This window comes from Neofelis nebulosa, chromosome 2, assembly GCF_028018385.1.
Source record: "Neofelis nebulosa isolate mNeoNeb1 chromosome 2, mNeoNeb1.pri, whole genome shotgun sequence".
In the NCBI taxonomy this organism is placed as follows: domain Eukaryota; kingdom Metazoa; phylum Chordata; class Mammalia; order Carnivora; family Felidae; genus Neofelis; species Neofelis nebulosa.
This window is the reverse complement of record NC_080783.1, coordinates 151589191-151615703: the sequence shown is the minus strand read 5'-3', so window position 1 is coordinate 151615703 and position 26513 is coordinate 151589191. Positions and strand designations below refer to the sequence as shown.

The 26513-nt window shown below is 35.9% G+C and overlaps 2 protein-coding genes across 9 annotated transcripts in view; both read right to left on the bottom strand.

Moving 5' to 3' along the window:
• TTLL7 (tubulin tyrosine ligase like 7) overlaps positions 1-26513 on the bottom strand; it is a 145839-nt gene that overhangs the window by 35116 nt on the left and 84210 nt on the right. For 7 of the 8 annotated variants that reach the window (XR_009258008.1, XR_009258009.1, XM_058716822.1 and 4 more), the window contains exons 14-18: positions 21391-21477; positions 16733-16931; positions 12776-12981; positions 11645-11779; positions 7180-7260 (exon numbers count right to left, since the gene is read on the bottom strand). Coding sequence is in view for 6 of the 8 variants with exons in the window: in XM_058716822.1 (XP_058572805.1) it covers positions 7180-7260; positions 11645-11779; positions 12776-12981; positions 16733-16931; positions 21391-21477 (708 nt within the window). In the remaining 2 variants the exon portion in view is untranslated. Of the gene's footprint in view, positions 1-433; positions 578-7179; positions 7261-11644; positions 11780-12775; positions 12982-16732; positions 16932-21390; positions 21478-26513 lie in introns of those variants that run through there. The other variant, XM_058716823.1, reaches the window with a different exon arrangement.
• LOC131504482 (cleavage and polyadenylation specificity factor subunit 3-like) lies at positions 9241-11483 on the bottom strand. Its single transcript, XM_058716824.1, has one exon. It carries the CDS (start codon positions 11368-11370, stop codon positions 9316-9318), a length of 2055 nt encoding a protein of 684 aa, XP_058572807.1. The 5' UTR covers positions 11371-11483; the 3' UTR covers positions 9241-9315.

Here is a 26513-nt window from a genome sequence, read left to right as displayed (position 1 = left end):
CAGCATCTATGCCGGCTCAAATGAAAAAGAGATGGGAAATAATAACATCAAAATGTACAAAGAAGCAGCTACAGTAGGTATTAAAAAGAAATTGCTATGTAGAGAAGGAATACTTGATAAACAAGGATCTCAGAACCCCCAAATAAATGCAAATATGGTCTAACCTTAATATCACTACTTATTTCTCTTCATCCTCCAATCTTAGGTTTAGGCCTAGGTATCACGTCAGAGAATAAGCTTCTCAGCAGATCTGGCATTCTTCACAGCCCGCCAGCACTGCAGTATTTTCATACTTCTCATATATTCCTTACAAATTATAGAAAGCAGCTGCATTCTTGGCAGAAAGCTGTATTATGCAAGTGTGGAGTTACCACAACATGATATTAAATAAGATTAGCTGTTTCCATTTTCACCTGGTGAGGATTCTGTTCAGTATTTAATTCCCTCATTCTTGACCTTTAACGCTTACATCCAATAAGGAAAATTTGAAATAAGGCACGTGAAAGAGTTTGTGTATGAGGATTCTAATCTTACAGTTTTATAACATTTTAATGAGCAACCAGCAAATGCTTTGATCCTGGAACAGAAAAAGTGAGATACACATTTCAACAACGGTCTATAAATAGAATTAAGAGCTTTAAATTATGCATTCCACACCGAATATAGTGCTTGGGACATGATAGTCCCTCAATTAATATTGTTGAATGCATGTTAGAATGAGCAAGTAACTAAATGAATGAATGAACAACCCTCAAAATCCCCAGTAGTGCCTAGCACAGTAATCGTACAAAATGGCAACCAATAAATGTTTGTCAAATTAAATTTCATGACATGCAGCCTTTGTGGCAGCCATGAAGACGTGCCATTTGGGTCAAGTTGCTTCCAAGAGTGAGTTAGCCTCCCCATTCAGGATCCACTGCATCATTCAAGCTTATGCTCTCCTCTGACTGTCCCCAACCAAATGGTTGGGCATGGCTGGGACACCTGAGAGGCGTCATTTCTGCCTAGCAGGCAATGCTTGTTCTGCCTCCCCACCAGCGCTACAAGGCTTTCTGAGAACTTCACTAGTCTCAGGTTCTTCCTCCCAACGCTCTTGCCTTCCATTCACAGCTGTCAGACCTATACTGCAGTCTGAAGGCCCGTTCTATCTACTTGAACTCTCTTACCCTTTTATCTTTCTTGTGAGTTTTCTCTTATAAATCTCTTTCACTTCTAAATCTGTCTTATGTCTGCTCCCCAGGAGACTGAAAGGACACAGCCTTCCAATGATCACTATCATCCCAGCCCAAAGAAGCACAGAGCTGATTAATCCACATCTAAATGTAAATTAGTTAAGTGCACGACCTTATGAATAAGTAACGTTTTATAATATCTAAGTCTACGTTCAACAGCTGACCCACATTCTAGGTTTCTTTTTGTTTTCTGGGATGCAGTTTTTGGCTTCAAAAAGCAATAGCACAGGCTTCAAACAGATGGTCAAATAAATGGTTAATATATTACAACCCAACAGACAATTTTTTTATACCTCATTTCCACATACTCTACATAAAATAATTCTACATCTGAAGAACTGAACTCTTAGTAGTCTCACTGTATCTGCAGTTCCACCTTCCACAGTTTCAGTTACCCGAGGCCAACCACTGTCCGGAAGCAAATGGATACTCTTTCGGACGTAGTCTCAGAAGGTCAATGGTAGCCTAACGTTGTGTCACAATAACTACGGCATTCACCTCACTTTATCTCATCATGTTGGCATTTTATCATCTCACATCATCACAAGAAGAAGGGTGAGTACAGTATAATATGATATTTTGAGAGAGAGAGAGAAACCATATTTATACAACTTTTATTATAACATATTGTTATAATTATTCTATTTCATTATTAGTTATTGTTGTTAATCCCCTACTGTGCCTAGTTTATAAATTCAACTTTAACAGTGGTATGTATATATGTATGAGAAACAACAGAATATCTACAGGATGCAGTACTATCTCCACTTTCAGGCATCCACTAGGGGACTCGGAATCCCCCGCGAATAAGGGGGAAGCACTGTTAAATAAAACACATTGGAGAAACAGCCTGGTATGACGATCCTTAGTAGGAAAACAAAATCAGCCTGCATTTTATACCTCCTAAGGCAGAACACCCTCTCATATGATGTCTCATTTCTTCACAAAAACCCTCCAAATCTTAAGGTTAAAAATCTCAGAAATTCTGAAAAGTTACCTGCCCCAAGTAAAGGACAGAGGCAGTATTTAACTCAAATCCACATGACTACAAGTCCAGTACCTCTTTCCACTATCTAATATTGCCCCTTATCAACATATAAAGCTTAATTTTTTTTCAATGTACTTTTCAACTCATTATTATACTAGCTCTCTTGTTGCAAGAAAAAAATATTTCAGTCATTCTCTTATCTCACTTTACCTCTTGATTTCATTTGAAACAAAACAAGATTGGGAAGAGGTAGCGAAAAAGTATGTATATATTATAATATATACATATACATATATACAACTAGAGCAGACAAACATATTTAAGTTTGTCCCAATGATTATTTTATAATATATCTCTATACTTATCCTATCTGGGCTAAATTTTAAGTACTTCACTTCATTCATTCTAATGCTATTGATTAAATGAACAAAACATAAACAACAACAAAAAAATCCCAATTAAAAACTCTGTGTTTATGTCTCTTAGAGCTCAAGACCTCCACTGTTGGCTGGCCTTATGATTTGCATTCATGGTATGTGTATTTGTTATGCTTATTTTGTGGGCATGGGTGAAAGAACACATACATTTGGCAGGGTAAATTTTACAAAAAGGAGAAATTTACAAAAATTTGTTTCCTTATTATCCCAATAATTCCTCATGGGTGACAGCTCCTCAGTGGCCCTGGCAGTGAGGGGGAGAGTGTCATCACATGACAAATGCTGCTGAGAGCTGCCTTCTGTTTCTTTTCCCAGGAGCACTTCACCTTTCATGATGTATCTGAGAAATTAGAGTTTGTTTTGGAAAAACAGTGTCTTAAAAAAAAGGGTTGAGGGAAGAGAAAGAAACGCAGTGATCATGACGTTACCGTGAAAAATTGTTGCAAACAAGTTGTAGATGTGTAAATTCTGGTCTTTTCCTTTCCATCACAGCCTAGGCCTACTATTCCTGAGCCATCTTTCAGGGCTTCCTTGAAAGCAGGCAACGTGGCAGGATAAACTTGCTCTAGCTAAGATCAGCCCTTTCTGTTCTCTGAGAGTCAATATTCAGCTACAGATTCTTCTGCCAAAAACACAAGTATTAAATTACCTTCTGCAGAACTTCCTTAACTGCTTGGGTAGTGTAAACTATGGGACTGTAACACGTTGTGCATTGAAGATGCGACGTCTTACTACTTTTTACAAGCATAGAGGACACAGAGTACTTTTGGTTTATGCCAGAATGGAAGAAGCCACCAAAGGGCTCAAAGAAAGGATACCTAGGTATGTAAGTTGTATTAAAAAATTCTGCCCCCTCACACTGGCGCTTCCACTCCTGTAACATGACAGTGTATGACAAGCATGGACATGTGGCTACACATCTGGGAAATGAAGGAAAGGGCTACACAAACACAACTCACTCCAAATATTCTTAGAGGACATCAGTACAGGAGAAGTAGATGTACTACTTGCAAGTAAATTTACAAGCAATTGTTTAATTTTACTCAAAATTTATAAACTCAATTTATAAATTGAACATAACAATCCTAAAACGTGAAATAGTTTTCTTCCAGTTCACAAAAGTCATTACTATTCACACACATCCTCTGATCATCCTCTACAATGTTTATCAGACCTTCTCAAATCACACGTGAAAAAACAGAATGGCGTCCTCGTTTGTAGCTGCTGTTCAAATAAACACACATCGGGGAGCCTGGGTGGCTCAGTCGGTTGAGCGTCCGACTTCGGCTCAGGTCATGATCTCGCGGTCCGTGGGTTCAAGCCCCGCGTCGGGCTCTGTGCTGACAGCTCAGAGCCTGGAGCCTGTTTCGGATTCTGTGTCCCCCTCTCTCTCTGACCCTCCCCCATTCATGCTCTGTCTCTCTCTGTCTCAAAAATAAATAAATGTTAAAAAATTTTTCAAATAAACACACATCACTAGTGAAGAAAGGAGGAGGCAGAGAGAAGTGAGCTTGCCATTGATAGAGTTCATAAAAGAACCTAGAATTGAATCAACTTAATAAGTGGTTACAGAAAGCTTCCTACAGGTAACTACAAAGTAAGACAAGCACCTGGCTTTTAGAGAAGTGGGGAAAAATTAATAGAAAAATATCTCAAGGCAGATCATAAATACAACTGAGTACAAAGTGCCACGAAGATTTAGAATAGGGAAACATAACACGTGATTGTAGGGGAATCCAGACAGGCTTCACAGGAATGCCTGTGTCTCCCTGTCATTCTGCCACTTTTGAAAAGATTATTTTAACTTGAAAAAAGTATAGAAATCTACAAAAAAGGTAAGAATGACAGCAAATGTCACCTCTTTCCTTCCTGTGGCTCAATAAGTCTACCCTCTAGAAATATATCCTCTCAACAATTTGGTACCTAGTTTTTAAAAATTTTTTATGCTAGATATATATATTTAAAATAGTATATACACATAAGTCACTTAAAATGGGACAACACATATTATTGTATGACATGACACGTTTGTTTAATTTACTATCCTGATATCCTTTTGGATGGCATATAGAAAGGAACAAGTTGACAGAGGTGCTCCTTCTTTGAGATGCCCAAGGCGATCATGACCTTACTGGACACTCTTGCAAACCCTTTAATGGAATTTCTCAGCAGGAAGATAACTGAGAAAGTTCTTATCTAAGAACATATTAGAAGGCTGCCCCTGATCTGTCTAGATCCACCCTGTCAACTACAGTAGCCACTAGACACATTTGGCTATTTAAATTTAAATTTAAATTAAAAGTTCAGTTCCTCAGTCACAATAGCCACATTCTAAGTGCTCACTCAATGGCCATACGTGTCTATGACCACTCCTTTGGACGTCACAAATATAGCATATATTACCATCTTTGCAGAAAGTTCTATCGGACAACATTCATAGTAAATCAATCTTTTTATTTCAGCTGACTGGAGAACAGAAGTTAGTCACAAAGACTACATGGGTGACTAATGGAGAAGAAAAATGAAGGCCACCCACATTTGGAAGGCTCCCTCCGTACGCAGGTGAACCACACATAGTTGGCACTTATCACTCTGAAGCCAGAATGCCTCTGGACATGTGAAAAGGGATGCCTAATAGCGGATGGACCCATGGCCTTCGGGTGACACCTTATTGATTGTATCCTTTCACTCATGATTAGCTACCACTGGCTGATTTTGCTAATGTATGTTTGTTTCATATGTTACTAGCCATAATCTGATGCTATCTCTCAGGTTAAGATCTATGATTCCAGAATAGTATTCAATTTAATGAAACTGAATAGTGTGGATGCACTATATTTAACCATAAATTTATTGATAAGATATTTAGGCTGCTTCAAATGTTTTGCTTTCACACATACCACTGCAATGAATGCTCACACATGTAAATCTTTCATACACACAGACAATTATTTTGTTGGATAGAATGCTGTAAGTGGTTTTGCTGCATCAAGGTTATGAAAATTTGTAATTTTAATAGAGACTGCAAATCACCTGTCTATGGAGTTGTATCAATGTATCCTCCCTCTAATGATATAGCAAAGGCCCTTTATCCATACTATTTCCATCACTGGATATTATCTGTCTGATTAATTTTTGCTAATATGATGGCTTTTACTTGCTTTTCCTTCATCATTAGTGAGGCCAAGGATCTATTTACATGTTAATTGGCTATTTGAAGATCCATAAATTGTCTTTTCATGGTCTTTTTATGTACTTTGCCATTTTATTTATTAATATTTATAGGATAGTTTGTCTTTTGATGGTTGATTTGTAGAAAGTTTTGGTTTATTGGTATTACTTTGTGTTTTATGTGTTACAAATGTCTGTCTTCCTCCACACCCCTCCTCCCATGCCCCTCACAGCTTCTGCCTTTTAATTTGGTTTAAATTTTCATGTAATCAAATCTGTCAGTGTTTTCCTTAAGATTTCTGGGTCTAAAGTCTTTCTTAAGAAGTGGTTCCCCCATTCTAAGGTTATAAACATATCCTTTTCCTTAAAACTTTTAATATTTTCCTTTTTTTACATATAAACTGCAGTCTATCTGCAATTTATTTTTGCATATGGTGAGAGATAAGACTGACTTAATTTTCTTACAAAGAGGTAGCCAATTGCTTCAGTATCATTTTGGGGGGAAAATGATCATTTCTTCAAGTCTTTAAAATGTCACATTTATCATGTATTGTAAGTATATTGTATAAACACTTTATAAGTATTTATAAATAAGTATTTATTTATAGGTATCTTATAAATACTTTAATCTGCTTCTGGCCTATTTCATTTTAAATATCAACTTACCTACAGTTTTCCATCTTCTAGATTACAAAAAGTACATGGACTGTATACCTCTTCTGCTCAAAATTTTCAGTGGCTTTCCCTTACTTGGAATAAAATCCAAAGTCTTTAGACAGCCCATGAAGTTGTGATCTGACCCTTGCCCATATACCCAACTTTAGCGTTCACCACCCCTCACTCACTCTTGACCAACACAAGCCAATGATCCTATAAATAAGGGAATAAAATGGTCCTTCTATGCTTCAGGGACACCTCAAGCTAACATCCACCTCAGGCCCTCTGTATCTGCTCTTCCCTCTGCCTGATTGATACATTGTAACTGCAGTTATCTGCATAGTAGCATTTCCTTAAGGTCTCTGCTCCCATGTTACCTTCTTTCTTTTTTTCACTCTGATTTATTTTTCTTCAGGTACTTACCCAGTAGAATTGCCCTTCATTCTATTATATATTGTTTATTATCAAACACCTGAACTAAAATATAAGCTCTATGAGACCACGGGGCTTGTTTTAAATTCACTTCTTTTATCCTCAGAACCTAGAACAGTGCCCGAAACACAGTAGGTGTGCAACAAATATTTGTGGAAGAAATGAGTAAACAAATGAAGATGTATATAGCTTGATTATGGATATGGATGAATGATCTTAATACATAATCCCAAAGGGCAAAACTATTTTTGGAATTACTCACTTTTCGTTGTTTTACAGAGTCCAATTTTATGAGCCAATATGAAGCCACTTTTGTTTTATGATACCTCCAGTTATCAATTATCTGTTTTGGGAGAGAAAGATTAAGAAACTTAATCTAAAATTTTCCTTAAAAGTAACAAAAGAGAAATAAATGGGGTGAAACCAATATTATTAATTTGTGAAACGGAAGCACTGTAATATTACTTGCAACAAAGAATGTTTACTTTCATAAAGACATGCCATCTGAATCCAAAGTTTTCTCTTTTTTGCTGTTAAAAGTACACAGTCTCTAATAAATGAAAGTCAAATGTCTTGAGGTACATAAGATTTGGGAAGAAGTCCAAAACACAGATTTTTCCATTTTAATTTTAAGAGCTCTATTTACACAGCACCCATAGTAACAGAATATTGAACAACACATTAAAAGATAGCCCATATATATTCTATTATCCCTTTGTTTTGTTTATTGGGTTTTTGTTGGTATAAAGCTTCAAAATTTCTAAATATATATTCCAGTAATATATACTATAGCAAACAGATTAAAATATTTGCTGCGTATGGTGAACATATAGTAAACGGTCTAATGTCTTATAGAATTATTCATTACATTTTATTTATACTCTCTATTTTTTGTTTTCTTGGTTTTTTGTTCGTTGTTTTGATAGTGCATGTGCACGGGGGAAGGGCAGAGGGAGAGGGAAAGACAGAATCTTAAGCAGACTCCATTCCCAGCATGGAGCTGGATGTGGGGCTCGATCGCACAGCTGCAAGATCATGACCTGAGCCAAAATCAAGAGTTGGATGTTTAAACAACTGAGTCACCCAGGTGTCCCTATAAGCCCATATATATTCTTTATAAAATAATCACATCAGCCACAAATATTAGTTCTACTCTCTATCTAATTTTTCTTCTACCTAACTCAAAAGGGTGGTATGTAGCTAATATCTCTAAGTAAAATTTATGTACAAAAACTTTGTTTTTACCCAGAACTTGATTGAATAAGATTAATATGTAAATAAAAACAAATGTACATAAAGCTTTATAATTAATGTTCACTTTTCCTCCTTTTTCCTCAATGTAACAAATATCTTGGTAAGCAAGATATCATTTTCACTTTTTAAAAAATATATATAACAATACAATGAATAATACTTGGGGGGTTTTGCTTATAACTATGTCATGATTACAAAATAGAAATTGCCACTATTAATTTTTTAGCTAAGAAAGTTAAATTTTTATTATTATTTTGTTTGTTTCTAGACAGTTCCTTTAGATAGGTCTAAAGTAATGCTAAAACATGAAAAAGGCCAAGTGCATTGTTGTGGTTCTTATCCTACAATTGGCCACTAGATGGTGTCTTCTTCTCTGGAACAACAACAACAGCAACAACAACAACAAAAAACTCAAAAAACCAAAAACCCACCAAAACCAAAACCAAACCAAACAGAACAGGGAAACCAGAAAACAACCTTCTGTTACTGGGGGATTATCTAAGCATGTCAATTTGAAATAGATGTTTAAATGAAATTAATCTGTGACTGAAGAAATGCTCTTTCACCAGAAATATCTAAACGTTGGACATTCTTTCTAAAATAGAAGTAAGTAAAAGTCCTTGACTTTAATATGAATTTTAGGACTGTGTCATTTTAGAATGTTCCACTGGGTGGTGCAAATGTGTTTATAACAAGAAAAACCCCCAACATAAGCCATTTCAAAATCTGACCAAAACCAAAACCATTCAAGGAGCCACATTCAAATATTCTTGATATTTTATACTGAGGGCCCTACTTTTTTCATTACAATTCCTTCCATGTTAGATCCTTCTAAATCTTTACAGAAGGAGGCTTAACTTGGTATTTTTTTCATCACTACGAACAGTAATTATTTAACACTAATTATTCTCACTTATGAGGCAATTTCATCATTTTAATATTAAAACAGGACTATACGCTAAAAGATATTCTGCTTTATTGATATGGTGATCTCACTGCTCATAAATCATAAAAATTAAAATAACCCCTGTATTTTCTTTTTCTTTTTTTTTTTTTTTTCCAGAGAAACCAACGTATTTTATTTTAAGAGAAGTCGAGCCAAGCATTAAAGACAGGCTTTAACGCATCCGCAGGCCCGCGGCTCTCAGTGAACCGGCGTGAGGGCCTCGTAGAGTCTGCGCGCGGCCAGTTCCACCATCTCCCGGAGGGACTCATCGTCCTCGCTTCCTTCCTCACACTCGACCGTCCGTGTCTCCAGGTTTATATTAGCAGTTTTTCCATCCACTGTGACACTGAGAATGGAACCGTCTTTTACACTTATACAGTCTTCTCCAAATATGTCCTGGAGCATGATCTCCAACCTTTTGCTGTAAACGTGCATTTCTAATTTTTTAGAAACCTTCTGTACTGCACCTTTCCTGATTTTCGGGTTTGACTGAACTTCCAGGATCACGGTTGTTACTGTATCCGCATACATATCGTTGGAAGGGTTTGCTAACCATTCTAATACCACCATTCCTGGTTCCTGTATTACAGTAATATTTTTGAATACTTTCAGAGCAGGTTTTTCTTGAATTTCTAATTCTTCCACATCACCTGTCAACTTCTGTAGCTGGTAATAGAGCAAATTAAAAGGACCAGTATACGGAATGGCTTGGGTCTGTTTCACAGTGCTCATGGCCAAGTCAGTATAATTGGAGAGGTCACAAGGAGAAAGTATGTGATAATTAAAGTTTCTTTTAACAAGTATTCCTGAGACCCGCTGGCCTTGTTCTGGTTTTTTGTCTGCTAAAAAGCCCATGACCTTGGCTAGCTTTTCTCCTCTGAAATTCAAGGTCACAGCTTCTGTATTCCGAGGATTATGAACCTCTATGTGAACTTCATCGTTATCTTCATATTCTCGAATCAGGGCTGCTTTCAATCTGGCCATTTCATTTTGTTCTCCATGGACTAAAATCACATGAGGCAGTTTCAAAGCACGGATAAATTTACTGGTTTGTTGGTAATCTGTGTGAGCAGAGAAAGAAATGTAATCAACAGACATTTTCAGTGGTAACTTCTGTCCAGACATGGTAGTGATTTCTTCTGGTTCAGACATGATATGCTTGGCAAGTGTCCCTTCTACACAGTACCCTGCTATAATGACGCCGTTCCTCTTATCCGTGCACCAGCTTTCAAAGAGCTCTCTGGATAAGCCACTCTGCATCATGCCCGGGGAGGCCATGACGACACTGGGACCAATGTCATCAAAATGATCCATGCTCTTGAGGTTACTGATGTGCTTGAACACAAAGGGATTGTTGATGTTGATCTGTTTGCGGATTTTGTCGTTCATGGCATTTACGTACGTCTGGTACACTGCCATGCACTTCTTGGCCAAAGACGACGCGTAGTATATGGGAATATCATGCAGTTCTGGGTGATTCTGCCAGTACTCGTCTAAGATCAAGAGCAGCTCCTGAGCCCTTCCAAGAGCAAAGACAGGAATGAGGCCTCTGCCCCCTCTGTTTACAATGTCATGAACAGTGTTACAGAATCTTGCTTCTCTCTCTTCACGCTTCTCATGGATGTGCGTCCCATACGTAGATTCAATAATGAGAATGTCAGGTTTAATATTCGGAATTTCAGCTGCCATTAAGTGTCTATCTTCTTGTCTTGAGAAATCACCTGTGTACAAAAGCTTCACGCCCGCGATCTCAATCATGAACATGGCAGCTCCTAGAACGTGGCCTGCATGGTAACACCAAAACTTGATTCCTGCAACTTCTTTAACTTCATGAAAGTTGATGGTTTCGATTTTGTCCATGCTCTCTTCCAAATCTGTCTCCGTGTACAGCATGTCGTCTGCTGATATGTTACTAACTTTGACATAATCTGAGAGAAGCCATCTATAAATAGCTTTTGTAGCGTGAGTCATAAATGTCCTTCCTTTGAAACTTGTCTTCTGTAGAAACCAGGGCAAAGCTCCACAGTGATCCAGATGGAAATGACTAATTAACAGGAGATCAATCTCAGCGGGGTCGATTAAATCAATATAAGGAAGCGCGTCCATTCCTTCCAGGCCAGGGTGGATCCCGCAGTCCAACATTATTTTTCTTCCTTTGAACTCCAGGATAATACATGATCTTCCTACTTCTTGCCCAGCTCCAAGGGGTCGGATCAGCAGCTGGTCACTTTCCTCAGCAGGAATCGCAGACATCTCGCAAGTCTGAAGGCGAAGCGGGGCTGAGGATCAGGTCACGGAGTCTTTCTAAATTGGAAGCAGAACCTCGGGGCACCACAGGTAGGAGAAGCCCATCCATCCAGAGCACAACTTCCTAACCCCTGTATTTTCTAAAGCTTGTGGAGGTTGAAAAGAACATTAAGTTTACCATGACATTCAGAATGATGCTATCAGGAAATAAATTTTAATATTTTAAGAAGAACAATAATAAGGTGCAACCACCTTGGAATTTCATACGTTAAATACTCACATCTTCTATCAGAAGTAATGATTCTGCATCTGATTTTCCTGGAAACCGGATCTTCATGTCCTTGAGGACAAATAAGGTCTGACTTGTTAGATGGTCTTCTTGTTCCTTTGTTCTCGGTTGCCGCAAAGACTCACTCTTAAATTTGAAAGAATACAGATATTTGGAGGGGGTCTTATTTCATTGTGCCACTATAATCTGAAAGATATTTCTAGGTAAAAATGATGCACTTTTAATTAAAAAAAATAACAAAAAGAAAAAAATTTTTTTACATTTATTCTTAGGATTAAATGGATATGATTTTCCAAGAATGTCTTTCACACTTCCACACAGTTGTAGTTTATTTAGCACAAAACACTAAAATAAAATGTAAGTGTTTAAAAAAGACTTCCTGGTCGGTTCCATTTGTTCCATATACCTTATGCAATTCTTGATTAGAAAAAATAATTATTGATAGTTACCAAATGAAATTCATCCATTTATATTTTCTAGACTTTTCTCTTTGGGAACATAATCCACATTAAATAAACAAATAAATCCCTGGCCTATGTGTAGGTGCCTTGAGATATCTATTTGAGCACCTACAACTATGCCTGGTTGCAAAATAAGTTCACTGACCTCCTTAACACTGAATCTCTGGGATTTGTGCTAAGGAGGGAATATGCTGTATGTTAACATGAAGAAAACATTATGAACTATGTTATACTTCAGTAGCCTAAGGATAAGTTATCAATGGTTTGTTTTTTTTAACCTATTAATCAATCATCCCATTAAGGAAAATTTACTATCCAACAAATTCCCCCAAATTTACATATATACTGCACAATACACTGCAAGGTGATACATTTACTCAGATGATTTTCAACAAAATTACCCTAGACCATCAGCAAATGGACATAAAACGTTATTCTCAGTGTCCATCCTCAAGTTCTATGATATAGTAGAGTCTGCTTTTGAAGAACTCATACTAAGTTATAGGCTAAGTTGGATGAGTAACTCAAATTCCAGAAGACCATGAGTTGAATTATAGAAAGGATCTGAGGTTCAACCTGTCCTCCTCCCCACTGATCCCTTTACCACCTAAATCCTGAGTGTAGTGCTTCCTGTAATCTCGGAGCGAAATAGATGACTTACCATCTGAGAGTTAGTAGAGCTGGCTTCATTAGTGTGAGGCAGATGCCTCATGTAGGAGGAAGCACGGTTTAAGGAATGCGACCGAGACCCTGAAGCCGGCCGGGATGCTGATATCATTTGCTGAGCAGAAAACGGCCGGTTGTCTGCACTGGAAGGTGATTGAGAAGAGATGGACCGAGGGCAACTGACTGAACGCCTAATAGAGCCTATTATGATGGAGAAGAGGGATGATAGTACAGTAGCCAGTTAGAAGTTTCCCACTTCATTGAGTTTATTTAAACTAACAATTAGACCACATGGTAGCAGGATGGCCATAAATGTAAAAAACATAGACATCATCATGAGAATATGAGTTTGAAGTTAATTCTTCAATATAAACAGTAAATTTGGTGCAGAACCCCTGTCATGTATGAAGAATGGCAACCATGAGAACAATTCTTAAACAGTTCTGTTCTTGAAATGTGACATAAAAGAACCAGAAAGAAGGAAAACTAACATGTATGGAGCATCTTCTATAAGCCAGGCATCTTGCCTGGTGATACACTTTTATCTTAATCCTCACAGAAACCCTCTGAAGTAGGAATCTCCATCCTCCGGAGGTTCAGAGGAAGAACTTTCTCAAGGCCACATGATGAGAAAGTGGCAAAGCTCAGGTTTAAGTCCTGACCTACATAACATCAGTGTCCTCCCTCTTTCTAAAGCATTATGCCATCTACTATCTTTGGATTAGACTGACAGTTTATTAGAATAATCTGTGTATAGGTTAAAAATAGAATACTTTATAGCAAGATTCATAGGGAGGGATGCAAAGGAGTCTAGAGAGTGGCCAGGATAAATGGATGTTATATTTCAGAAACCATGAAAAAAATAAATAAATAAAACAGAAGAAAAACATAAAGATTATCCTAATGGAGTTTAAGTATGTAATTGATTATTACAAGAGTGGGAGTAGACAGATAGTCTTCTTATTCACAGGACAGGAAAAAAAATAGGTTTAAATTCCCATAGTAAAGATTTAAGTCAAGAAAAAAAATGTCTGGATCTAGAGGATTATCAGAACAAACTAGGGAAAACCATAGAATATCTTCCCCAATGCATATCGAGACCATTTATGAAAGAGAACCAACTGTTCCAGGTAAATTTTGATTCCTTGCACAGGGAAATAGAATATCACTCAATAGTATACATTTATATCCTTTTTAGTTCATATATTCTTTATACCCTCTGTTCTATATTTTCTCTCTGCTTGGGGAATATATCAGTCTTCACTAATTAAATAATTTAATAAAACTCACATGAAGGCAGGTTGAATACCCAAATAATTCTCTTCATTAGCTGTTGAAAAAAATTTAAACCTTTATAAAGGCAATGGACATAAACCTTATATTTAGGGATGTATTTCTAATGGATATTTTGAGTACACGATAAGCCTAAAACCATGTGGTTCTGGAAAGTACAAAAAAGTATACTCGTTAAAGCTTATTACAAAAGGTGTTTAAAAAAAAACTTCCATTTTTTCTAACTATTAACTTTCTTCTGAACCTGAAAGTCGTATCTTTTTTTGGGAAAGACTATGCTTCTAGAAAAGGGCTGTGTGGAAAACACACCACTGCTCAACCTTCTACCAAGAAAACACACAAAACTGTGTGCTACTCCTACGCCTTGGTCCTGCTCTCTTTGAGGGCTTAAGGTGACAGTTTGGACCTGTATAACCTGATCACAGGTGCAGAAGGAAAAATATCCTTTCTCTTGAATCACCACAGATTCCCATTTTTCCCCTGCACACACTGGAAATTCAGACAGAATAATTAAATCACTAGACATGCCAATAAGTAGATAAACAAAAAATGGTTATAACTTGCATACACAAATTATGTGAGAAAATATTTCCTATCGTTTTTCATTTATGAACATCTTATATCAACCCACAATATACCTCTGAAACTATAGCAAGTTTGAATTTCCTAAGTTAACAAATGTTACACATAATCTGGATTTTGTCCTCTGTCATTAGCATTACTTTCGAGAGAAGCCTCAAAGAGCGTTTGTGGCTATTCCCTAGTGTAATATTAAAGACCGAATATAAAACAAATTTAAACCTTTGAGGTAATTCCTAATGACTATAAAAATAAAATATAACTAATAAATAAAAAGATATGTAACTGAATTAAGCTATGTTTAAAATGTGAATTCACACTTAAAAACATTTTTAATACACTATTTTTCTGATCTCAATTTATTAGCCTGTTGGTCTGAGAACAAAGAACACTCTCAGAGCTATAGAAATCCAGCAACATATTCTCCACACTATCCTCTGTCGGCTCATGCTCTTAGGAATGCACACCTTAAGCAACTGAAGAGGGCTTAAAAAAAAAAAACTGATGAGGGGCGCCTGGGTGGCTCAGTCGGTTAAGCGTCTGACTTCAGCTCAGGTCACGATCTCACGGTCCGTGAGTTCGGGCCCCGCGTCGGGCTCTGGGCTGATGGCTCAGAGCCTGGAGCCTGCTTCTGATTCTGTGTCTCCCTCTCTCTCTGCCCCTCCCCCGTTCATGCTCTGTCTCTCTCTGTCTCAAAAATAAATAAACATTAAAAAAAAAAAAAAAAAACTGATGAAATCTAGGCAGGACAATATCAGCTTCCAAAAGAGAAACAGAGCCCTCCTTACGTATAGACATATTGAAAGTACTTAAGGTGTCTTTAAGAAAAAAAGGAAGTAATTGATAAAATAGCTTGCAAATTCTAGAACAAGTGCTCAATAAACATCTTAAATGAGTAATTAAATAAATGAAATGGAACATAATGCATTATGTTCCCTCCAAACACATAAACTCTCAAAGACAGGACATATATTAGCATATATATTTATGGAATAATTCAGTAAAAGAAAGTAAAGGAAAAAGAAAAGAAAGACCATTAAAAATCTTCATGGTAATTTGGTAAAAGAATAATTAAACATTTTCATGTTTGTGCTGTATTCCTTATGTTATGTGCCAAAGTATGGAAGGCCAGGTTTAAAATCCACTCAATACCAGGGAAATAACATATTAAACAAACCATTGCTGGAGATCAACAAAGGCTCACAGTTGTGTTTACTGCATGATTGAACTGGTCTCTTTAGTAGAGTCCTGGGACAACAGAGAACAAGGGAGAGACAGCAGAGATGGGAGTTAAGAAAAGCCCTGCACTGGAGTATCCAATGAGCCTGGGAAAAGAGCAATACCACACTGGACATTTGGGGATGAAAGAAGAATTGTGGACACCTCTGAAATCAAGGAAGGAATGAACGACAGAATGGAGGAGAGAGAAAATGTGAAAAGAAATAAAAGAAAGAGAAAAGAGGAAACCAGAAAGAAGACAACACAGCAGCTGGTCGGCTACTCTCCTGAATACTTGCTGCATCCCAAAAGCCCTCACATAAGTGTTTAGCCCTGATGGAAATGAGGGAACAAAACTTCAACTATTTCACAATTCTGTGGCTCACAGAATTGATGATCAAGTCAAATGCCTAGAGAGATACACATTTTTATAGGTGAGAATATAAACTAAAATGGGTGACCAGGAGGAAGGGAAAATGGGGAATGGAATGAGAGAACATACTGTCTTAAAAGAGTATGAATTAAAAGAGAATTCTCTCTTAAAAGAGAATGAATTACCAGATTAGCAGCCATGAGGCACGTTTTATAAAATCCATGCAAAAATCTAGCACTTAACAAAAACTATGAAATATAAGACAATGGACTGTAAGAGATCCTTGACTCAAACCTTTTGTTTTCTATCTACAGAGCCTGAAAGGGATTGTGGGTTGTGCCCAGGTCCGGTTAGGGAAGGAAGCGGGAAAGAATCCAGGTCTCCTCACACACGACAAGGGTTCATTTGGCCCAAGGTCTTTTATTGAGTTCAGTAATTTCAGTTCCATAATTCTTCATATAACAACTAAATTAGAAGAAATTAACTTACTGGATTGTTGAATTAACTTGTAGTGGTTGGACTGTTTAAGGTCATACGTAACTTGTTTTTCTCTTTTCTTATTTTGGTATTCTTCCTTTTCATTGTCATCTGATTCCGAAGAGCTGCTGCTACTGTCATAACTGCTGTCACTGCTATAGTATTTCTGTCTTCTCATTACCTCAGAGCTCTCAGGCATGGAGGACAGAGGCTAAAATAGAGGGAAATGTGTTATTCTGTTAGAATTCAAAAAATTAACAAACTATTAGCATGATTAGCTACTATTTTTAAATTCCTGTTTATGCCTGCTGCTTTTCACAAAAGCCTGATAATCCCCCAAGTATGACTGCTACAGTGCTATTCACTAATTGTTCGTTTCTGCAAAATTTTACTTCTTAAATGATACAGTTCAGTCATAACAAGGAGAATGCTGTTTCTGCATGATTTGAATAAATGACCAGAGTATTCACACAGAATAACAAAATAAAAGAAAATATTTGATACGAAAATATAAAAATCAGAAACGTAATCATTCTGCATAACCACTTTTCTTCATTCCATACAAAGAGATTACTTGTACTTATCAAAACACGAAGATGTACTTTTATTGTACCACTGATGTTCAGAGTCACTCAATAATTGTGTGTGTGAATGTATGTTGCTTCTGAGAGAAAGAGAAAGAGAGAAGGAGAGAGGCAAGGGGAAGAGAGGCAAAAAAGGGTAAGAAAGCAGCAGCCAGTTAAACCACTATAAGTAACATAAATCACTGTAAGTCAAGTAAGGTCACATCATAAAACAGAGTCTATGAGCCTATCCACTCACATAACGTATAACAAGAAGCAAGGTATTCCTCACATGTCTAATTTGCTGTGGATATTTTCACAAATAAAATTTTTAGTTAATTATCTACTTTCCATATTGGTCATGAACAATTCCTGTCTTTTCTCATTTCTAACTATGACATATAGGTCTGGCCATAATGGAGTAACACTGCTTTTCATTGCCCATGCTACATAAAAAAAAATTAATATAATGTAAAAATCAATATGGCATGAATTTTTGGAGGACAGGTGCCAAGAAGAAGGGAAAATCTGTAATGATTCAAAATGGTATTATGTTCCAAAATCTCCATTAGAATTACTTGTCTCCCAACCTCCCAATCAATATGTCTCCAATGATGCCAGCCGAAGGAATAAAAGGAAAGTGGGACAGCTTCACTTCAGAAAGAATGTGCACAACCAAGAACAAGACATTTTTCTGACTTAGTCATTTTAGGAGACTATTTATTATACAAACCATATGCCTCTTACTCCTGCTGGGAAAGGTGCCTGTAGTTGTATACTAGATTCTTGTTCTCTGTTAAACAAAAATGCTTTGATGTTAGCATACACCATAATGAAATCCTTGGTTACCGTGGGATTTCACTGAAATATCAAGGTATATCTTCTTGTGTATCAGTGTAGGATGAAAGATAAAGAGAGAAATAGCATTTCATGAAGTGCCTGGAATACACAGTGAGCCCAAGCATGATCCTCTTAAAGTTACTGCCTTTCCACAGGATGAAAAATAACAAAAGCAGGAAAGTAATTTCATATGCTAAGGTACCAACCTGTATTTCAAAGTATGCTTTCCTTTTGATAGTCTAATATTTACTGAGCACTGGCAATGTTCAAAGAGATATATATGCAAACACTGACTAGTACACAATCATCAAACATTCTGACAGTCCTGGGGAATATGGATTCTACAGGAAACACGTTTCTTCAGAAGTCTCACAGAACCAGAAGAAACACTGGCACGACCGGGCTTGCTAGTAATGCCCTCTTTCATGTAGGCAAACAGCTTTAAGGTTTCTTAAAGAGCTGACTACGTAATGAGTTATTTGATCCTATAAAGAATCACAAGGGGAAGCAGACAGCGGAACCTTTGTGTCATATGTGCACTTGGGACTTTTTGACCAACACACTGTTCAAGCAATAATTCATAAGAAGTCATAGCAGCATAAAGTTTGAACAGTGCCTTAATTACAAAATGGAATCTATAAAGTGGCATTGACTTAGGACGCAAACCATACTACTTATTTTTATGTCCAATTTTATTATGAATTGGGTCAGACATAAAAATATAAAAATAGCAGAAAGATTAGTAAAACAAATATTTATGTCCCTACCACTCAGCTGAAAAAAAAAACAATGCTAATAGCTAATACTTTATGTGGTATTTATTATTTATATCGTTAATTAATATTTCTTAGTTTCTCAAATAAGGGAAAATTATTATTTCTCCTAGTACGCATTTCATTTAACCTGCACTATCTTCAATTATTCTTCTACTATAAACACACTGGAAATTAATGTGTAGCATATGATATCATCCCTTTAAAAAATTTTTTTTAACGTTTTTTTATTATTGAAAGACAGAGAGAGTCAGAGTGTGAGCAGGGGAGGGGCAGAGGGAGACACAGAATCCGAAGCAGGCTCCAGGCTCTGAGCTGTCAGCACAGAGCCCGACATGGGGCTCGAACTCACAAACCGCGGGATCATGACCTGAGCCCAAGTTGGAGGCTTAACCGAATGAGCCACCCAGGCTTCTCTGTGATGTCATCCCTCTGAAAAGGAAACCCTGCTTTGAAGTTTGGCTCAGCCCAGACCCTCAGTGTACATAAAGTTAAAAGTTATAAAAATGCTTTTACTTCAGACCGATTATGCAGCTTTCAACCACTTGGAAATATTACTGATATAAATAACTACAGAAACCAACCAATTCATTTCATTTCAACAAATACAGTTAGTTTCCACCACTTGCCTAGAAATAAGAGGGGTTGAAAAAAATACATCATATGAATTCTGCCCTCCAGGAGCTTCTATTTTTATTTGAATGAGAAGCCTTATCTGATGAGGCAAAGAAAAATATGACAGTAGAAGGCTGTCTCAGGGCCTTTGCATTTGCCGTTCTAACATAAATATTGTGTCCCCAAGTTGTCTCATAACTGGTTTGCTGAATTGCAATAATTAATACATAAAGTTTAAAAACTATTCACTTTTACAGATAGTCTAAAATATATCTTTTCCAAAGGCATTATCAACATCTTCCACAATTCTTCAGTATAAAGTACATATTTCAGAAGAATGGTGCCTAAGATCCAAGGTCTCTGCTGTCCACCAGATACATATTTTTCACCAGATTCATCTTGCACTGTTTTACTCCTCAGGAATCTTCCATTTGAGTCATACCAAATTCTTTCTTTTCTTTCAATATTCTATGCAATGTCACACCTCCATGTCCTTACCTTAAATATTTCCTCTACCCTGAACATCCTTCTCCTGCTCTTTTTTTTTTAATGTTTATTTTATTTTTGAGAGAGAGAGCGAGAGAGATAGCACGAGCAGGGGAGGGGCAGAGAGAGAGAGGGGGACAGAAGATCCAAAGCAGACTCTGTGCTCATAGCACAGAGCCTGACGTGGGGCTTGAACTCACGAACCGTGAAATCATGACCAGAGCCAGTCAGATGGTTAACAGACGGAGTGAGCCACCCAGGTGCCCCTCCTTCTCCTGCTTTTAAAAGATTAAAGTATTACTCATTTTTCAAGACCCAGTTTAAATGGCATTTCCTTTACGACGCCATTCGTAGTCTACCAATCCTTTTCTTCTCTATGTTAGTGTCGCCCTTTCCTCTTCCTTTATTACACCACTTGCCACAATATACCTGGGTTTTGGTGCACCTATTTTTTCTTCCACCAGCCAATAAGGTTTTGGTGGACACATTCAACAAATTTAACTAATGGTTTTTGAGAATCTTCTAAGTGCCAGACACTGTACTAGGTGCTAGGGGTATAAAAATGACAACACGCTTCCTACCCTCAAAGAACTTACAAATTCATACTAAAGCAAATATGCACACAACTGTCACAGCTGCTCTACCAAGTGTTACTTGTGGCACAGCAGAAGAAGCAGAAAAAGGAAGTCTAACTAGGGGAGTGAGGGAAGATTACACAGAGGCAGCAAGGGGTCAGCTAGATTAGAAGGGGATCTCTAATCAGTCAAGTAATGAATGATTTTTTTTAAATAGGAAGGCATTCCAGAGGCATGAAAAAAGCATGACAGAGCATGCTGATGTGTGTAAGGACATAAAGATAGCTTTGTATTGCAGAAATATAAACTAAAAACAAACAAAAAACATAGTTTAAAAAAACAATAAAAAATGTTTCCAAGATTTTAGAAACTCAATATTTTCCTACTCTACTAGCAAGGACTTTGACATATGAAAAAAAAAAAAAATAGCATGTAGCTATCATCACTAAAGAGCAGATGAAGGTAAAGCAACCGCCTGCTCATTTCTGCCTGCATGACAGCTTCCTGTTTATTCCTAGAAACCATACCTATTTTAATGAACACAATTTCAATGCTGCTGGGTCAACGATAAGTGGGGCTTCCCATGAGGGTCTCCAGAGTCATGATTTGCCTTATCTATAATGCTACACATCTCTGATCATTGTAAGTCTAGGATATGAGAAAAATGTAATACAGAATATAGAATAAAGGTACTAGTTCTAAGTCCCTCTTGGCCCTAACTTATAGGGTTTTCACTAGCATTAGGGAAAGAATAAAAAAATGAGGGAAACTATTAAAAAAAAATGAGGGAAACTAACAAGAATGTAGAGGTACTGTACCTTTGGTCCTCGAGGCTTGACAGTTTTGCCCATCAGTTTTTCATCGTCAATTTCACATTGTTCCAGAAGATCTAAAATATCTTCCTCCTTAAAAACAAATTAAAATTGTGGTCACTAATGAACTCTAGAATTTTTCCAAGTTCATTAATCTCCATAAAATAGTGTACAACAAAGAGTCCTAGAACTATTTAATGAAGATTGCTCAGATCAAAGGAGAAATAAAGGGTTATGGAAAAATCTCTTGAAGAAAACTTCACTAAAATCTGGCAATATAAAAAATACATACCTGAAATCTATAATGTGTTAATATCATAAATAAATGTATCCTTAGGTTCTAGTACACTACTAAAATCTTAGAGTACAATACTTCAATAAATTAGCCTATTGAACATTTTAAAATTTCTAAAAGTACACTCTAGTTTCCAAAGCACAATTTCTTCAATTATTTCTATTTAATTAGTGCAAAATAATATTACAACTTCAGGCAGAAAACTGATGATTGGCCTAATAATTTCATTTAGAACAATCTAATGTTAGTATTTGGTTAATGGGCACAATTTAACGAAAATTCTTTCAAAATTTTAACTATTTTAACTATTTAACTATTTTAACTATTGCTCAAGAGTATCTTTATGAAAGAGTATCTTTATCAAAAGTTTTCATTCTATGGGCATAGTGTCTTCTCTTACGCTCTTCTAGAGTCATTTTAAAGTCAAAGGGAAAAGTTATAAAACCATATACTGAAGTAGATGTTTGAGCAAACCAGAGAAATATGATATAATACCTACACTGAAAGAGGTATAAGTTATGGTTTCTTTGAGTTATTTATTCAACCTATAAATATATCATATCTTCACTTATGTATTATGACATATTTCAGTGTCCCTTAAAAAAACGTTTTTGAAAATATAGAAATCTCATGGTACAATGGAAATTTGTAAAATAAGTTACTCTTCATCCCAATCCAATAAAGTTTAGCTATTAAAATACCAAAATACTTTTGTTATAATGTTTTGATTAAACAATAATCCTACAATGAATTCCAATGACAGCAACACAAGATAATGAAAAAGAAACTCAAAGAGTTCTGTTTCTGCTTAGGAGAAAAAAAGGTCATAATAGATAACACTTTCATTATAGCAGCTAGAAAAAGACAGATAAATTAAACAATCACATTTTTTTAAAGACATCAGAAAGCTGTGGTTTAAAAGGAATGTAAAAGAAACTGAATACCAGAGGGGGGAAAGTTCTTGTAGGTAAGCAGACATGAGTAGCCACTTTCTACTTTGGGACCATTTGTCTAGTCTGCACACAGAAGGGCAGAGACCATGTCTATAATAGACAGAGAGATTCTAGTGGGATAAAGAGAATCCAACAGAGTTTTCAATGGTCATGTGGGCTAGACTAACATCTAGAGGAGCCCCACAGCAATTTTAGTGAATATGTAGTGGAGTAGGAGGATAGAGGTATGTAAAAGTCAGTGCTACTCCTCTGCAACCTTACAGATTTTAGATACTGATACAGAATGAGGTCTATAATAATCAATAAGTAATGTCTATCCTTGACGCATTTGAAACAAGAAGCTAATAAAACTACTACAACCCAGCCTGGACCTAGTTCAACTTTTATTTTATTTATTTTACTTTACTTTACTTTACTTTACTTTACTTTACTTTACTTTACTTTATTTCATTTTATAGAAACAAATTTGGCATACAACATTGTGTAAAGACACATTTACATATTTAATATGAGCCTAGAGCCCAATTCACTGTGTCTCCCTCTCACTGCCCCTCCCCAACTCACGTGAGCAACTCTCTCCCTCCCTCTCCACTTCAAAAATAAACACTAAAAAAAATTTTAAAACATTATAAGACATTAAAAATAACAGGAAAAAGTGACACATGGACACATCAAAGTAAAAATGTTGAGTGAGAAAAAAAAAAAAAAGCAGCTGGGGAAAAAAGACGTATTACATCCAGAAGGAAAACAAGAATAATGATGGTTGATTTCTGAATAGAAACAATAGAAACCAGAAGACATCTATAAAAATGCTGAAAGAAGAAAAAGCCTGCCAAGATAGAATTCTATACCCAAACAACCATTTAAGAAAGAAGGCAAAATGAAAGACAATTTCAGACCAAACAAAAAAGGAGAAAATTAATCACCACCACACTTGTGCTACACATGTGTCCATGTAGTTTTCTTTATATGAATTCTCCTTGTAATTTTCTCAATTTCCTGAAGCTCTGGATTAATGTATCCTATTGGTTTTGGAGAATTTTCCTCCATTATTTCTTCAGATATTTCTGCTTCATTATTTTGTATTTGTCTCTTTATGGGACTCTAATTACACGTATATTAGATCATTGGACAGCATTCCATCTATCTTTGAAACTCTGTTCTGTTTTTCCTTTTTTTATCTTTTTGTGTGCTTCAGTTTGGATAATTTCCACTGATATATCTTTGCTCTGCCCAGTCTGCCATAAGCCTATCTGGTCGTTTCTTAATTTTTTATTGTATTTTTCAGCTCAGTATTTGATTGTATTTTGAAAAAATATTTTCAATTGTTTTTGAAATTTCATTTCTCTGTTGAAATTCTGCATCTTCCATTCATTTTATTCATTTTTAATCAATTTTATTTATATGTATATTTTCTTTAATATGTGTGTAGTATTTATTTTAAAATCCTTGTATGTTAATTTTAACATGGAGATCATTTATAGACCTGCTTTTTAAAGTGTTTTTTTCCTTTTTATTATGGGTCACTTTTTCCTGTTATTTTTAATGTCTTATAATTTTTTAAAATATTTTTTTAATGTCTATTTTTGAAGGGAGAGAGAAAGAGCACGTGCACACCCGCAAGTGGGGGAGGGGCAGTGAGAGAGGGAGACAGAGTCTGAATTGGGCTCTAGGCTCATATTAAATATGTAAATGTGTCTTTACACAATGTTGTAGGCCAAATTTTCTTCTATTAAAAAAATAAAATAAAATAAAAGGAATACGAAGGAATATGAAGTACTAAAGTAAGTTTCTTCAAACTGAAGACAGATAACCCTTGTTAGAGGCATGGATCTGCATGAAAAAATGAAGAATACAAGAAAGGGTATAAATGTGAATAAATAGGAAAAGCTAGTTAGAAAACTATTAAAGACCACTAATTGCTTAGACAACACTAACAACAACGTATTTTGAGGTTTATAACATATGTAAAAGTAAAATATATGTTAACAGCACAAAGTCAGAGGGAGTCACTAAATGAAATGAAATTGTTATGGTCCTTAATTCAAGGTTGATTATTATAATGAAAGGATGTATGTTGTAATTTCTTTTATAAACATTATGCTAAAAATATAACAAAAAGCCAAAAGAGAAGACAAAATAACATAACAAAAAATAATTGATTTTTCCAAAAGAATAAAGGGAACATCAAAGGAATAATGAACAGATGGGATACAGAACAAAGGTAAGAGAGAAAACAAACCCAACTATTCCAGTAAATGTGTGAAATGATCAAGACACAGATAGTGTCAGACTGAATTTTAAAGCAAATATGACCCAACTACGTGCTATTTACCAGAGACATCTTAAATATAAGAACACAGATGAGTTGATAAATAGATGGAAAAGATATGTCATTCCAACAGTAACCATAAGAAAGAAACTAGTGCGGCTACATTAGTCACAGAAAGTAAATTTTAAGACACAGAATATGGCGAGAGAAAGATGAGCACTTTATAACAAAGAAATTTTAAAAAATGAATTAATTAGAGAAACACCTTCGTAACTTCAAAGTATATGAACCAAAAATTGACAACACGAAATCCACAATCACGGTTGGAAGTTTTAACAATCTCTCAGTAACTGCTAGAACAAGTAGGCCAAAAAAATTAGGAAAGATATAGAATATCTGAACAACGCTAATAGTCAAATTTACTTAAATGACATGTATAAAACTCTATAGCCAATACCTGTAGCAGCACATTATTTTCAAGTACACTTGGAACATTCACTAAAATAAGTAGTCTATGAGTTAAAGCAAGTATCAATTCATTTTATAATATTGAAATCAGAATGTTTTCTTACACTAATGAAATCAACTAGAAATTTTTAACAAAAATAAAACTAGAAATTTTTTTTAATTTTTTTTTTTTATTTTTTTTTTTATTTTTGGGACAGAGAGAGACAGAGCATGAACAGGGAAGGGGCAGAGAGAGAGGGAGACACAGAATCGGAAGCAGGCTCCAGGCTCCAGGCTCCGAGCCATCAGCCCAGAGCCCGACGCGGGGCTCGAACTCACGGAACGCGAGATCGTGACCTGGCTGAAGTCAGACGCTTAACCGACTGCGCCACCCAGGCGCCCCTAGAAATTTTTAATGTATGAAAATTAAGCAACAAACTTCCAAATATATAATATATATTCCAAATATATAAATAATAAATATATAAATAAATAACCAAATTAAAACCAGAAATTAATTTGAGGTGGCTGTTAATAAAAATACAATATTAAAAAATTACTAGATATAAGGACAACATACAAAAATAATCATATGTTTACATCTTGGAAGCAAATTTAAAAATGAAAAAAATTGAAAACTGTATTATTGACAATAGTAGCAAAAACATCAAATACTTAAGAATAAATTTAACTAGGGGCAACTGGATGACTCCGTTGGTTAAGCGTCTGACCCTTGATTTCAGCTCGGTCTTGATCTCAAGGTTTGTGACATCAAGCCCCATGTCAGGTTCTGCACTGACAGCATAGAGCCTGCTTTGGATTCTCTCTCTCCCTCTCTCTCTGCCCCTCCCTTGTTCACACACTCTTTCTCTCTCAAACTAAACATTTAAAAAAAAATTTAGTTCAGCATGTGCAAAAATTATACACCAAAAGTTATAAGCACAGATGAGTAATTAAAGACTCAAGTAAATGGAGAAATATACCATATTAATGGATCAGAAGACTCAGTGATGTTAATTCCCCAGTAATTATTTTATAGATTCCTCATAGTCCCAATTAAAATCCCAGCAACCACTTTGTAATATAAAAATTAATCAAAATCTAGAATCAAGTGGATTCTAAAATTTATATGGAAGCATAAAGGACCTAGAAAAGTCAAAAG